This window comes from Tyto alba, unplaced genomic scaffold, assembly GCF_018691265.1.
Source record: "Tyto alba isolate M040663 unplaced genomic scaffold, T.alba_DEE_v4.0 Super-Scaffold_2, whole genome shotgun sequence".
NCBI lineage: Eukaryota > Metazoa > Chordata > Aves > Strigiformes > Tytonidae > Tyto > Tyto alba.
This window is the reverse complement of record NW_024881282.1, coordinates 4377316-4392002: the sequence shown is the minus strand read 5'-3', so window position 1 is coordinate 4392002 and position 14687 is coordinate 4377316. Positions and strand designations below refer to the sequence as shown.

Genomic DNA, 14687 nt, shown 5'->3' with positions numbered 1-14687 from the left:
CTATATACTGTGTCTGTTTTACTATATGAAGCAGAAGCAGTCATCTCAGGTAAAGTAGGTTTTTTTTTGCCTGAAATCCCCTTTTATGTGTGTGGCTCCAGAATTTTATGGTACTTTATTACTGCTCTTTCCAACCAAGATACACATTCAGCAGACTACAGTGGGACAGGATGGGGCAGAACCTTCTGGGAAGGAAGCAAGGGGCTACTTACCTGCCAGTCGGGTATTATTAAAACAATGCTGGTCCTATAGACTTTTAATTTTGGTGTAGGGTACCTCTAGAATAGAGCTGTGGAGACTCTTCTAGGGAGTAGTGTAGCCTTTCTTCCTCTCAGAGGTACATACTTTGCAAGTAGGAATATGATGAGGTCAATGTAAGAATGAAACCTTCAGCTCCTTTTTTGCAGGTGCCTTCTACGGGAAGAAATCCACTAAATGGGATAACCTGGGTATTTCTCTAAAATTAGTTTTGCATGCTGTTGTAATAAATGTCAGCAAATGGCACTTATGGCTAAAGTGACAAAGTTTCGGTGTTTTAAGTCACATTCATATGGCTTAACTGAAAATGTTGGCAGGTATTCTCAAAATTCCAATATGCTATTACAAAATAAGTGTTTGAATAAAAAGTTGTAAGTCAACTATTTCAAACATGAAATCTGAAAATACAACTGAAAGGTGGGGTGGAAGTCAATATCAACAATTTTCTGAAAGCTTCATGTCTGCAAAAGTTTTAAGTATTTTTTAATGTAGTACTGCTACATTTCAGAATTTGATGTCTCAGGATATCCGAGGAAGGATTTCATCCCATATAAAAGCCACCAGTATTGTACCTGAAAAGAGAAATTACAGAAAGGGCCTTTATTTAAATGTATTTGAGAAGGACACAGTACTGGTGTTGAAAATAAACATGTTCAAATATTTGAGTGTCTAGCATGCAATCCAGCAGGGATTGTAGAAAAATGGAGTTTTCTGTTGAAAAGGCTAGAGGCAGTCAGTACTTTTTGCAAACACAATCTCTTTCAAAAAGAAAGCTTCTACAGACCATGCAAGTGATCCTTACGAGTTAACAATTGTTTGTTTCTCTGGATACTTAATGTTTTAATTCTGATCTGTATAAGCCAAGCCAAAGGCAGAGCAGTTTGACCAGGTGAATCCAACATGTGCACCAGCAGCTCAAACCTCCATTCCTCAGCGGACAGGATAAGGCTGAGTGCTAGCAGTGCCTGTTTTGATAACCAAATGGGTTTTATGTGCTGCAAGTGGGAATAGGATAGTGGGTTTTTTTTTTCTGAGGATCATTCCCATTTAGGGTTTATTCTGAAGCTGAAAAATGGTGAAGTTAGAGATTGTAGGTTCTTCATAACAATCACAGAATCTCTCAAGTTGGAAGGGACCTATAAGGATCATCAAGTCCAAAGAAAGGCACCTAAATACAGTTTAAGACTACTTTTTTTTTTTTTCTTCTGGAAAAAAAATCAGTATTGTTTCAGAAATGAAGCGGATTTTGATTGACAGTGTTCCTCACGCACAGTTTGTATTTTAAGAAGCTTCCAAGATCACAAAAATGCTTATTGGAAGGGATTCTATCCAGTGCAGGACTATTGCCTATGCTAGATAGGTCCCAAAAACCTTCATGGACAGACCTGTAGCACTTCTCCAGGTACCTCATCCCCCTGCTGCTGCACCCTTCTGAAGGTTTTCCTGGTGTCTGATCTGAACCTCCCACCACAACCTATGGCCTTGCTGTTACATCGTCTGCCACTGAGAACAGTTTGTCACTCTTGTAACTACTCTTCAAATAATGGTTGACTGCACTTAAAACACCCTTTCACCTCATTTTTGTCAGCCTAAACGAGTCCAGTTCCCTTACCCTCCCCTCACAGATCAAGTACTCCAGGCCCTTCACCTTCTTGGCACTCCACTGCCTGGATTCACTGTTTCCTCTATATTGCTCTTGGACTGAGGGACTCCACACCAGACCTGTTCCAGATGCCACCTCACTAATGTTGAGTAGAGGGAGACGATCATGTCCCGTAGTCTGGTGGTCCCAGTTATTTGAATCATGTGGTTCATCTTACTTTCAGAGAGAACAAACCCTTGTAACAAATTCACATTCAGGTCACTGTTGAACATAAATACTGAGGAACAGCAGCTCCAATACCGACACCAGCATACTCTGCATGTTATTGGCCACCAACCAGATGTCAGCTCATTGATCGGTGCATTTTGAGATCAGTAGTTTGGCCAACTTTTATTCCATCTAACAGTCTTTTTGTGTGACCTCCTACTTACTTGAAACAAGAATAAATGTGGGAGAGGGTGTCAAAAGCCTTACTAAAGTGAAATTTATACTACGTCCACTGCTCTCCGCTTATTTCCCTAGACATTTCATCACAGAAGGCAATCGAGCTGGCTGAGCACAGATTTGTTGGAGAATGGCTCAGAGACAAGGGTCCTGAGCCCACCGAGCAATTGTACGATCAGAGCCTGTTCTAGGGGCTGATGCTGGGCCTCACTAGGGTTTGCCTGCAGCTGCTCGCAGCTGCTGATACATGAAGATTGTCAAGGACGCTTCAGCCCTGTGTACCGTGGTGTGTCAAAAACAGGTTGAGAGGAATTGGGAATAGTGGTCTGAGAAACCTAGTGTTATGGTAACAATGGTCTGAGAAACATTGTGTTATGGTACCGTTGTGTATCAAAAACAAGTCAAGAGGAATTAGAAATAGTAACATGAGAAACTTAGTGTTATGAGAAGCTTGTGCTGTAAGCTAACTGCAAGTAGGTGGACCGTGCGAATACAACCTTTAGAGTTTAAGCCAATCAGCTAGTGACTAGTAGGCATAATAATTATCATTGTCTGTATAAATATATGTACCCTGGACCAATAAACACATGGATTGATTGATGGTCTATCTTCCACATTGAACCCGTCTCGGCGTGTCGTTCGTCCACGGCTCCACACAGATTGCCCTCACTAAATCTATTCTGACCATTCCCAATTACCTTTATGGTTTTTACATGATTGGAGATGGTTTCCAAGATTAGATACTCCACCATCTTCCCAGTGACTGAGGTAAGACCAACTAGCTTACAGGTCTCTGGCTTCTTTTTCTCCTCCTCCTCTTCCTTAAAAGCAGGCATAGTATTAGGACATTTCCAATTGCCAGGAAGCTCCTCCAACTGCTGTAACTTCCCATAAATGATGGGCAACAAGAACATCATCCAACTCTACCTGCATTTTTAGGTGAATATTGGTAGAGCCAATGGATTTGCATTCATCCAGCTTCTCTGTCATTCCTACCCTGTTGTTCCCTCACTATTTATTGCATCCTTTCCAAAACTTTACTGTTTTACAGAGGTTTTGGAGCAAGCTTTGCTTGCGAACACTGCGGGGATGGGGGACAGGAAGAATACCTCAGCCTTTTCTACATCACCCATCACCACACTGTCTCCCTCATCCACAACAGACCCACATTTTCTCTGGACTTTTTTTGTGACTGATTAGTGTATTTGTAACCTTGTATGTCCCTAGCCTTAGTTCCAGCTGAGCTTTGGCATTCCTGATTTTGTTCCTAAGGACATGTGCAAAGCTTTTCTCCTCTTCCTCTGCCACCTGTCCCTGTTTCTGCTTCTTAAATGCTCTCCTTTGTTCATAGCCAAGCTTCCTGTCTAGCCAGCGTGGCAAGGCTTTGTGTCAAAATTCCCAGTCTAACTACACGATAGATGTTCCTCCACATCAAAATGTGTTACTGAGGTCTCAGTAAGCTTTTTGAAAAATCACCTTTCAATGGGATACCTCTCCGCTTTGTGTCAGATTCTGAGGGAATTACTGACCTAGCAATTCCCTAAATAAGCAGAATTTTGTTCTCCTGAAGTCCAAAGTCTGAACAGCTTTGCTCTTTACGTTCCCAGTCTTCCTCTGGACCCTGAACTCTCATGAGCACAATCCAAGTGGCCAAATTCACCACCCGTTCTCTGTAAGCAGGTGAAGTACAGGATTACCACTCACTGGCCCCTTAGTATTTGAACTAGACTTGATTAATGACAGTTTTCTAAGAACTTCTTGGATTGCATTCACTCACTGCATAAGAGTTTTGCTCTGTCAGATGATGAAAACCCCTAGGAGGACCAGGGTCTGGGAGTAGGAAACTTCTGCCAGTTGTTTGTTGAAACCCTTCTTTGCTACCAAGTCCCCAAGATGCTGATCACTTCACTGCATGTGGACTTTCAATTCTTGTTTCTTTGCTAAGCTCCATGCTTAAGCGTACTGAACTAGATGGAAACTTCTGAATACCATCCTCTGAGCAAAGGTGAAAGTTTCACCTATAGCCTTCTCCCTTGCCTACCTCCTCCACTTACATCTACTGCTAAGTGACTTTTGTGGCATTTATTTTCTATCTTGATGGTGAAAAAAATTTTCCTTCTAAGGAATAGTACTAGTCTTTCTGGTAAAATTGATCTAAAGAAGTGGGCATTGATCCTGTTTATAGAGTTAGAAATGTAGCAGGATGCTAAGCTGGCAACCTGTTCAGGAAAGAGCATCTCATTTGATTGCCCTCTTGTCACCAACTCTTCCATTCATAGCTGCCACCTCCCTGGTACTGAAAGAGAAGCATCAGCTTAATCCTCATCATTACTAATGGTATAATGATGCCTGGACAACTGATGTGAATTCCTCTAGCAGTAAAACAGAAACTATCTTTGTTCCACTGGTACTTACTGTTTCTGTGTTCACAGTCCAGAATTGAGGCCTGCCTATGCTAAGACATAAATGCCTGTTGACATCTCTATTTACTACAGGAATTAACTGTTTTAATGCTACTGGAGAATTGCTTTCACTAAAACATCAGTGAAGCCATTCTGAAAAATGAGTTCGTAACTACAATTCCAAGATTATATTCATGAAACTCCCAAAACCACCAGCAGATTTGTTCATCCTAAAAGAAAACTTCTACTTCCTCCTCCTCCTCTTCTGAAAGTGATAATCTTCCTCTTGTTCTAAGTGACCTTTCTAAGAAAACTGTTGTAGCTTGCAGCTTATCAGGGTATCCCTTATACACTGAAAGGTGTGGGTCTCCTCGTCCTCCTGGGTATTTGCTATGGCCATAAATGCGATCATACTGTACTTTGTACAGGCAATCGGCAGTTTCATGCTATGCTAGTCCGTGGTTCTGCATATGGCAGTTATTACAGCAAATCACAAAACACCCTAATAGACTCCTAAAAGAATTCCCCAAATAAGAATAAAGTAATTTAAGTATCTAGATGCTGATGCTGGGAAAAGTGAAGATATCAAATCAGCGTATCACTATGACTCTTCCAGTTTCTAGGATGTCTGAAACAGTATTTCTGCTAAAACATGGATTCTGAAAGTAATTTTCACAACTAAATTTAGAATATCCCTTCCATCATCATCTACTTTTATGATTCCGTTTAGAGGTTCTTATCACAATCATTTTATTATTGTCATAACAGGTCATTTTCCTAAACACCTCATTATTTGGTCCAATTTTGGAAGAAAAAAGTCTATTCCTATTATTTTCTTATTTTAAAAGTGTCATAAAAATTCCATTTCATGTTAGATTTGTAGATCTGCGCTCCTATATTCATCAATTCAGTTTTCAAATATAACTATCTCCTCTACACTTCCACCTCAGACACCTTACATGTGTTTACAACTCTTGGTTTATCAAATAAGGTCTGTATATATCCATGAAGCTACTTTGTTTTGTAATGAGATATTTACATAATCAATAGACTACTTGGCCCTTCAGGTGATCCATGGACCTGAGACCTGTTACAAAATGTTTCACTACATAGTGACACTGCACAAAAAGTGATGTCTCCTGAGTTTTCACACCTTTACAACTGTTTGGTCTGGAGTTCCTTTCCCTCATAAACTAAGAGACAGTATTCGATACATTCTGTATATATTTTCTGTATGTTAACTAACAATAAACTGCTGTTTATAAATTTTCACAGAAATGTAATGTTACATCCTAACTGCATTCTAACTTCCTCAAGTCATGGTTCCATCTGTGTTAACATCTGTTGATTTTCTTACTGAAGACAAAATCACCTGATGGCTTTCTGCAAAGTTCTGCAGGATGCATCTTGCTAAATGAATAGGACATGATGCTTCTTCTAAAACATGTTCCACCTCCTGTTTCTTTAGACCACTTGTCAAAATATAATAATAAGCCAAGTACTTACAACCCAGATAAACTCAACATGGATATCAGGCTGCAATCAGGTAATACAGCAGACAGCTAAATGTGAAATCTAAGCAAGTATCATATGTTCTATTAGGACCCAGCTTTGCTGAAGGCATTTCAGTAGCTACTAACTGCAGTGCACAGAGTTTTATCAAGCTTGTTCTATTGTTCAGTGTCATTCTGTTTGGACATCTAATTTAACAAATTTTTATTAAAGTGAATTTTTGTTTGACTAAAAATTCTGTTTCCTTTTTTGACTGGCTGAGAGTCACCGCAAGTAGAACATGAACAAATGTGGACTTATAGAAAAAGTTATTTAACTGGAGCCCTTTGAAATGTTTCCTTAGTGTGTTTCATAGTCCACCTTCTTCCCAATACCACTGTTGTACCTTTTAATAGGAATAACAGACATGAAAGAAATTGGGATTAGTTGACTGCTTCTTTATATACCCTCTAAGCAGAAAGCTCAAGATTTGTAGGGACTAACTGCAAACAATCAACAGCATGAAGTATAACATGGAGCATTTTCATCTGCACACAACTAGATGTTAAAAATGAATAGCTTCCTAATTAAAACCATAATTTAGGTTTGAAAAATTCCAGTTACTAATATTGCCTGTTCTTAAACTAGGAACACTTAAACTAAGAACAGATTGTTTCCAACAGTGACTTAGGCAAAAATGTAGAATGGGAACTGCAAAGTTTAGACTCTATGGAGATAAAAGTGTTGATATTTTAATAGTAATAATTGAGAAAGCATATTTTAAACATTTGTCCTAATACCGATGGGATTTTTTTTTTAGTTAATCATCCCCATGTCCTTGCATACTTTCACAAAGCAAAACTGAAACTGCATGCTAACCAGAATGTTTCTCTTTTTGAACTTAATCAGGCTAGTATTTACTTTCAGGTGGCCTCTTCTCCTTTTTAATATTCTGCTAGAATCTACAGTGGGCCTTTGGTCAGTGTGAGTATATGCAGCAGATCTCAAACAGGCTGGATTTTAATATGAAGGCATGAAGTCCCAACCAACAGGCAGCTTCAAAAGGATCATGCTCCAGAGTAAACAGCTGTTAGTTTATAACTAACTAGTTAACTCTAACCTGAACACTAATCTTTTTCCATTTAGAATTGTGGTGGTGTGGTTTTTTGGTAGGTACCTTATCTTGCTTGAAGTATCCCAGAAGTACTTAGGCTTTGAACATGACATCTAAACTAAACAATTATAGAATGTAATATGGTTGTTTCTTAAAATAAACTCATCAAACCAGTAGATATTATTTTGTGAAAAAACCCTGGTGTTTAAAACTCAGTATTAGATGCTTAATTCACAAGTTTAAAATACACAGCCTACATGTGCAAAACAAAACCATGATTCTGACTGACTTCTACACGTTACAATTGATTATTTTCTGGATTTTATTTAAACCAGAAAATGAGCAGACTATCAAATAAAGAATACCTATTTCCTGATTTCTGAACCATGTACTAAATAACACTTGCTCAAATACATAAAGTATTAAGAACTTACCTAAGGATGGGGCTATCCAATATACTAGTGAGTAACTCAAAAATTTGTCATAGAAACAATTTGCATGTAATGAAAAAGCCAATGCTGGGTTAAATATTGCTCCTGTGAGATTTCCACCTGCAATGAAATGTAAACAATATAAAAATCAAACCATCTTTCTTGCTATTTTAAATGAATAGTGAAAGGCACATACACAATACAAGAAATGCGCACTCTGCAATAGCCAAAACCATTTGAACAATCAACCCCTTCTGAAGTTATTTACCAGATGATAGATGTTTAACTGTTTTCTAAAATGCTTTAAAATATCCAAAGCGTGGGCTGTAACTTCCTTATCTCTTTCTAGCAAGTGCTGTTTGAAGAGATGGGTTTGGCTAACATTGCATGTTTCTGTTGATAAAACTGTAAGTTGCTTTGCTAATAGTCTGTATCATGCTTTTAGAAGAGACAAATTACACAAATATTAGTAAACAAATACCGAGCTTTTATTACATCTCCATGTCACATGTAACACATGCAAGATAATGGGAAAAACTGTCAAGTGCTTTTCTTGCTAAACTGGCCTCTATACTTTCTTATTAAAGCACTATATAGAACACTAACATTATCATACTGTAATAACCTGGAGAAGAGCCTTGACAATGATTCTGTATGTTATTTGAAGAAAATAAAAGCAAACCCCACTCCCCTCTCTTGAAAAAGGACGCTTAAAGAAGCCAAGCATCTTTACTTGTCTCTGACTTCAGATGTAAATTAAATTGCCTAAACATCCTCTGAATAACTAGATCCAAACGTATTGCATTGTGGGGGTTAAACTGCAATTGCACCTGCAGATGAATCTGAAGGTAAGTGTTTTTAATTCTGATTTATGTTCTCCCTCTCACTGCAATCCTGCAGAAAAAGCATTACTCAGTAAAATTACCTGTATTTCTGTGCTGTTTATAACCACCCCACATCTGTTTTAGTTATTAACCTGTTGCTATAAACTATTATATAATTGTTTATATTTACTTTCTTAAAGCTCACTCTTGATTTTCTCAAGCCAGCACGAGCTTTGAACTCTCCCTCCATACAAACACCCTGCTGCTGTAATTCTTATTTCTTAGAGCATGCAATCATTTACTGCAAGTTTTAGTAAGGTCTTTGTCACTCTCCTATTCTGTATTTCTTCTTCTATACTCTCCTTATTATTTCTTTTACTGTTATTACCGTTTGAGAAGTTTTTAATCTTTTTTGACCTACTCAGTTTACTCTGGTTTTACGCTTGTTCTCAAGAGCAACTCAGATTTACTGTGCAGTTTGTTATTCTGTACCCTGACACATTAACGGCTCCCACTGTTGCCAGGAAGGCCATCTACAATAATTTACTTTGCTTTACTCTGTTTATGAATTCACTGCTTCTGCTTTTATATCCACAAACATACAGTTAAGAGTAGAATTTAACTCAGGATGCAGTTGCTGTTTCTGAACATTAAACAGTTTTAACTGCTGTATTTCTTCAATATTCATTACTAATAACTACTAGAATATCAACCATAGGCCAGGGCCTCTAGTATAATGGTATTTAAAAATACTTATTAAATATCTCAGCCTGTGCACCAGAAAAGATAAATTATTTTATGACAAAAGAAGTCTAATAACTTTGTTGTTGTAGTCAGAAAAAACTTTAAAAGGTGAAGTAATGTGTGCTCCACGCAATGTGTAAGAAACAAATTTTAACTTTTGAAATTTCTAAAGGCAAAACCAAAATTAGGAAGAAACTAGGAATTAAAAATATAGATGTTATTTTTACCCTGATACGTTAGGCTCAGAAAGATCTAACCGATTTGATACAATTCTGACTTCATTGCAATATTGCCTGTAAATGAAAAAGCTCTCAAAAGGTATATTTTCTTCTTCCCCTAATTAAATATTTTCCCAAAGGAAATATCAAAAAATATCCTTTACCAACATGTATATGCTCTGTATCCTTAGCTTCTGAATCATTCCCTTAATATATAAAGGCCTAATGTTCTCTTTTTTTCTTCTGTTTAGTAGAAGAAACAGAAGTGAATGCAGTACTGGAGGCTCTTGTGTACAGTATATAATACTATAGAAATTTGGCCTGTGTAAATGTAAAAAAAAAAAAAAAATCCAAATATTATTATGAAAAAGTAGAAAAAAACCTAAAGAAACATCTTATAATTTCTAAAATACTGTATAATCTGATGTTATTTGTTGGGAGTAAACTGGATGGCATACCTTAGTACCGTTTATGGGGTACACACAACAGCTACCTATCAACATTTATTTTTTCCAACAATTTCACTCAGTCAGTCGTATAAATACGGTTTAATGGTTTTGAGCCCTGTATGTGTATCAATACATTTACACGGGTGTAAATCACAAGGATACGGCTATCCTTCAAAATTTTACCCAGATTGGAATAAGAAATATTCCTTCTTACGGTCCCTTTTCAGACAGACATCATTCCTCTTAGAGGATACACCTTCAAACTCACAACAGAACATAATTCATGGAATGAATTATGATAAACTATGCATGAGATATATTTTCTAACATTTCTGATTCATTCATAACTCTAATAAACACAGGTCCTGAAGGCACAATTGATTTGGTTTTTAAAATCAGGGTGTAAAAAGAAATTATTAGCACGAATTTTATTGTGTAATCTAATGCACCTTTTTGAGTTCCTAGCTAGAACAGTGTATCTGCCAAATTGAATTTTGAAAAATAATCATTCATACAATATTCTAAACTATTTGATATTTTTGTAGAAAAAAGAAAGAATGGTACCAGTTTGCCTAAGTTAGCATTGCTTTGCCTAACTCTGTGCTGGTTGCTCTGGTGCTGGTGAGCAAGAAAGATCCATTCCTCTTAAAGAAGTGCTAAAGTTCCTTATAAACAGTTAATAAAGAGGTGCAGATTTCCTGAGCATGATCCAGCCCAGCTAAATTAAGCAATCTGCCTTTCTTCAAAGCCTGTAGATGAGAACTGGGCTTGCTGGAGGCCACTATCCAAAACACCCGATTTGGAAATCACTCGTCCTACTGCATGTACAAAGCACCATTTCTCAAACTGGAGGTGGAGCAGATATGGCTAGGGCTACACCACGAGAACCACAGGATAGACTTTGGGTTAAATCTATGGACCAGACATAGGTCGTGGCTGCCTATCAGGCCCTTTGCTATTGCTTCACCTACTTGGCACACCGACAGGAGGCTGTGCAGAGAGACTGTGGGAAGGGGGTCCCAATCAGCAGCCTCCAAAATGGAGGGGGCAGAAGAATGGAGGATATTCTGGGGAACGGCTTGTGTGTACATGTGGGAAAAGGGAAAGAAGGAGGAAGGAAGGTTTGAGAACCTCTGAGGTATCCTACATGTACCTACCTACCTTCCACAGAAAAAATCTGTAACAGTGCAAGCCTGTGACTTCATCACAGAAAGGATTAATAGCAGCAGCCTGTTCCCACACTCGTTGTATAACAGCTGAGTGATAGGAATCTTGGGTTTTACGCTGCCTTCTACTTCAAGAGGCTTCAATCCACATCTCAGGAGCGCACAGTAAACACCAGGCTCACCACTACTGCAGGGGGAGGGTGGCACTTTTCACCTTCCCTTTTGAAACTGAGGGTACAGCAAAGAGTGCAAACCTCAGGAAGGTTGGAACAGGGTGAACAGGAAAGAATTAGATTTTCCACAAAGTACGGGATGAAACTGGGTTCAGGATCTGCTCCCCAGAATGTCTACTGTAAAAATATGTATGCTTGATACTAGATTAAAAGAAACACCTCCAGGAAGCACAGGGTGTTCTGCACACAATACAAACTGTGCCTGTGGAAGAGGTGCAGTAGGTCTGATGCTTCCTAGAAGTACATGCAGATCAATTCCACTGGATAGTCATACCAAGTCCAAGTTTATGACAAGGAAGGGGACTTGGTACACAGTCTTCTGCTAGATATGAGGCCAGACGACAATACTGGGCACAAATTCTTTGTCTGAACTAGCGAAGAAAAAGGCAATATCATGTATTATTTCGCATGTCTATTTGCTAAGCAGGAAAAGAATGCTAAGAATCGGGAATCCGGCTTTCAATGCTTGTAGAAGAGGGAGGATAATCTTTTGCTACACTTTTACTGAGCAATTGAGGAATATATTTAATGTGCTAAAATGCACTGACACCTTGCTTCTGCCTTCAAAAATTAATTTTAGAAAGCAGTTCAAATTGCTAAGGTAATTCTCAGAATCCTCCATGGAATTCTTTTAATCTTTCAGGTACTAGCTAATTTCAGCTAAACATAATGAATAAGCGTTTTTTCATTAATATATCTGAAAATGCGACTGTGCTTTATTCTACAACGTGCTGTCATGTTTGGTAGCATAAGAGTTGAACCTTTTGGACAAGATGTCAACGACATCCCAGGTGTTTGCAGGTAAGAGTGATCTCCCTCTCTCACAAACGGATTAGATAATTTCCTAGATTACTTCCTCTGTGGTGGGGGCTGTAGCGGAAGGAAGGAGCTCCATAACCATCTCTCACCTCCCTGTACCCCAAACTATAGAATCTCCTTCCCAGTACAGCCCACTCCCTGCAGGGTAGTCCTCAAGTGACCAGTGACCTAACTTTGGCATTTCACTGGGGAGAACTGGGAGCATCAACAGTCAGCAGAAAGCAGTTCAGACTGACTCCACTCACCTCTTCCTCCCCACTGGCCCAGCCAGGCTGCGCAGGTGACAGTGTCCCAGCTCTGGGAAGCAGGGGGTGACAGCCAGGCAGGGGCAAGGACACGGACACACAGGGTATTACAGAGCCATCAGACTTTTCTAAATGCCATGATACAACAGGCACCTAACTTTTTTCTTTCATTTGGTTTCTTGAGGTATTATTTCATCATTTCTCCATGCATTCTACAAATATACATTCCTGCTTCTGATTTAAGGATTTAACGTAGTTGAGTAAACTGCACTGGCATGAAATATGCGTTACTTAAATGCAGAATATTACCGGTCTGTACCCTGACCTTGCACAATCAGCATTTTCTTCCTGATGCAGACAGTGGTGCTCTCTTGCAATGACACTTAGAAATGAGAGCATACTGTATGAAATCTCTCATGCTATTTAAAGTCGGATAATGAAACAATTTTTCAGTGAGGTATTTTATCAGTGTTCTGTGAAATTCTTAACCATTTTTACTTGTAGATTTGACATAATTTTGAATTCGTAACTCATTTTCATTCTTAACCCCACACCTGCCTGGATCCTAAACAGGCAAACTTCACATAAACTCCAAATGAACTCTGCATATGCAGGGCCAAAGACTTTCCTTGATGCATTTTCTGTAATCTAAGAAAAACATTTTTGCATCTTAACACTTTTAAGAAAATAAAAAAAATCCTTCTGTTACAGCTTTATTTCAGGAGTAGCGAAACAAACAAAAAAACTAACCTGCATACACGAGCATGGTGATGAGAAGAGCAATCAAATGGACTCTGTATTTGGGATTAACACTTTCCACTCGCAGGATGGTCAACTGGAAAACGACAGAAAAGAGCAGTTCTATGCAGAATGCCTGCGTCTCTGTAGTCTGCATGGGGTTGCTGCAGCCCTGGGAGAGTGCTCCAAAATGTGGCTCTGCCATCTCCAGGCTCCAGATAAAGTGCATAAACACCCGAGCAAACACTGCAGCCACGAACTGAGCGGCGATCTTGAGTCCACCCATCTTGACCGGTATCCCACCGCCCCACATTGGCTGCAGAATACCACAGGGATTGCATGTGCTGCCAGTCAGAGTCAAGCAGTGCAGGATGGTGAAACCGTAGGTGAGAGTGAGGGCGGTGTGCGGCTTCGGCTCCACGTTGCCGAGCAGGCAGAGCTCGTTAGTGCAGGCACAAATCTGGAAGGTGCTCCACATCTCCAAAAGGAAAGTGTAAAGGCGAGGGTGGGAGCGCAGCCGGCGGCGGGTTAATCTCCTGCACAGCCCCACTGTTACCATGATGCCGGCCATCAGCAGAAGCGAGGTCCCGACCCCACCGACAGCCATGGCCAGAGTTCCACAGCCCGAAGGACTCGGAGGAGTTCGCCCTGGTCCAGCCTCACCACCTATATGGGGGAGAAAGCAAGCGGGAAAGGGAGGCAAAAACGACCACCCTTCCCCTCCGAGGTAGAAGCCAGCTTCTGTCCCCACCTGCTTGCAGCCTGCGAGTTGTCTGACTCACCCTCCGCTTGGCGGGGAGCAAAGGGCAGGGGAGCCCGGCTTGGCAGGGGTGGGGGCAAGGGGATCCCCCTCCCCTTCCCTCTCCGCCAGGGAAGGGATTATAACGTTTTTCTCTCCCTGCGGTGGAAAAGACAAGGGGGGAAGGGGGAAGAAGGGCGCTCTACTTTCCCCCAGCCCCTCCGCAGCGAGGCGGGAAGAACTCCCCTCAGCCCGCGGTGAGCGGGGAGGAGGGCGCCGCCCTCCCCCCCCCCCCCCGCCCGGGGAACAAGAAGTAAGCCAAGTCGGTCGGGTAAGTGTAACGGGACCTCTCCGCGGGCAGGCGACAACGGTTAAAGAATAAGCTCCATCCTCTCGGCGTGGGGAGGCGAAAAGAGGAGGCGGCGTCTCCTTCTCCCGCCTCCTCCTCCTCCTCCTCGTCAGCCCGGGCGGGCGGCGGCAGTGCGCATGCGCGCGGCTCCCTGGCTGGGGCGAGGTGGGCGGGGCGGGGCGGTGGGTGGTTTCCCGCGCGCGGGGCGGGGGCTGTGGGTGCTGAGGTGAGGTGAGGTGAGGCGAGGCGAGGCGAGGCGAGAAGAGGAGGAGGAGGAGGAAAAAGAAAGGGGAAAAGTAAAGGTAAAGAAGAAGGAGGAGGAAGAAGAAGAAGAAGAGTGGTTTCTGCCCTCCAGCCGGAGGGTTGTGAGATAAACCCGAAGTGGTATTGTCAGCTGCTCTGGTTGAAGGATTTGAGAGA

At 40.8% G+C, this 14687-nt stretch overlaps 1 protein-coding gene across 4 annotated transcripts; it reads right to left on the bottom strand.

Annotated features, from left to right (window-relative positions):
- Positions 1–716: 716 nt before the first annotated feature.
- Positions 717–14345, bottom strand: AQP11 (aquaporin 11). Of its 4 annotated transcripts, XM_032990746.2 has the most exons (4): positions 13931–14345; positions 13192–13845; positions 7747–7863; positions 717–830 (listed from the first exon to the last, which is right to left on the bottom strand). In XM_032990746.2, the coding sequence occupies exons 2-4, from the start codon at positions 13784–13786 to the stop codon at positions 778–780; spliced, it is 765 nt and encodes a 254-aa protein (XP_032846637.1). In that variant the 5' UTR covers positions 13787–13845; positions 13931–14345; the 3' UTR covers positions 717–777. The 4 variants fall into 4 exon arrangements, with proteins under 4 accessions (XP_032846637.1, XP_042648146.1, XP_042648147.1 ...); XM_042792212.1 differs by having other exon boundaries at positions 13192–14345; XM_042792213.1 differs by lacking the exon at positions 717–830 and adding an exon at positions 7135–7425 and having other exon boundaries at positions 13192–14345.
- Positions 14346–14687: the final 342 nt, after the last annotated feature.

Bases quoted from the DNA above. Each gene is read 5' to 3' on its own strand.
- AQP11 (XM_042792212.1), bottom strand. From the start codon at position 13,786: ATGGCTGTCGGTGGGGTCGGGACCTCGCTTCTGCTGATGGCCGGCATC. The intron at 7,864-13,191 runs GTTAGTTTTTTT...ATTTCATTGCAG, and splicing joins CACCATGCTCGTGTATGCAG to GTGGAAATCTCACAGGAGCA. The intron at 831-7,746 runs GTAAGTTCTTAA...TTCTCTTTTCAG, and splicing joins TTGGATAGCCCCATCCTTAG to GTACAATACTGGTGGCTTTT.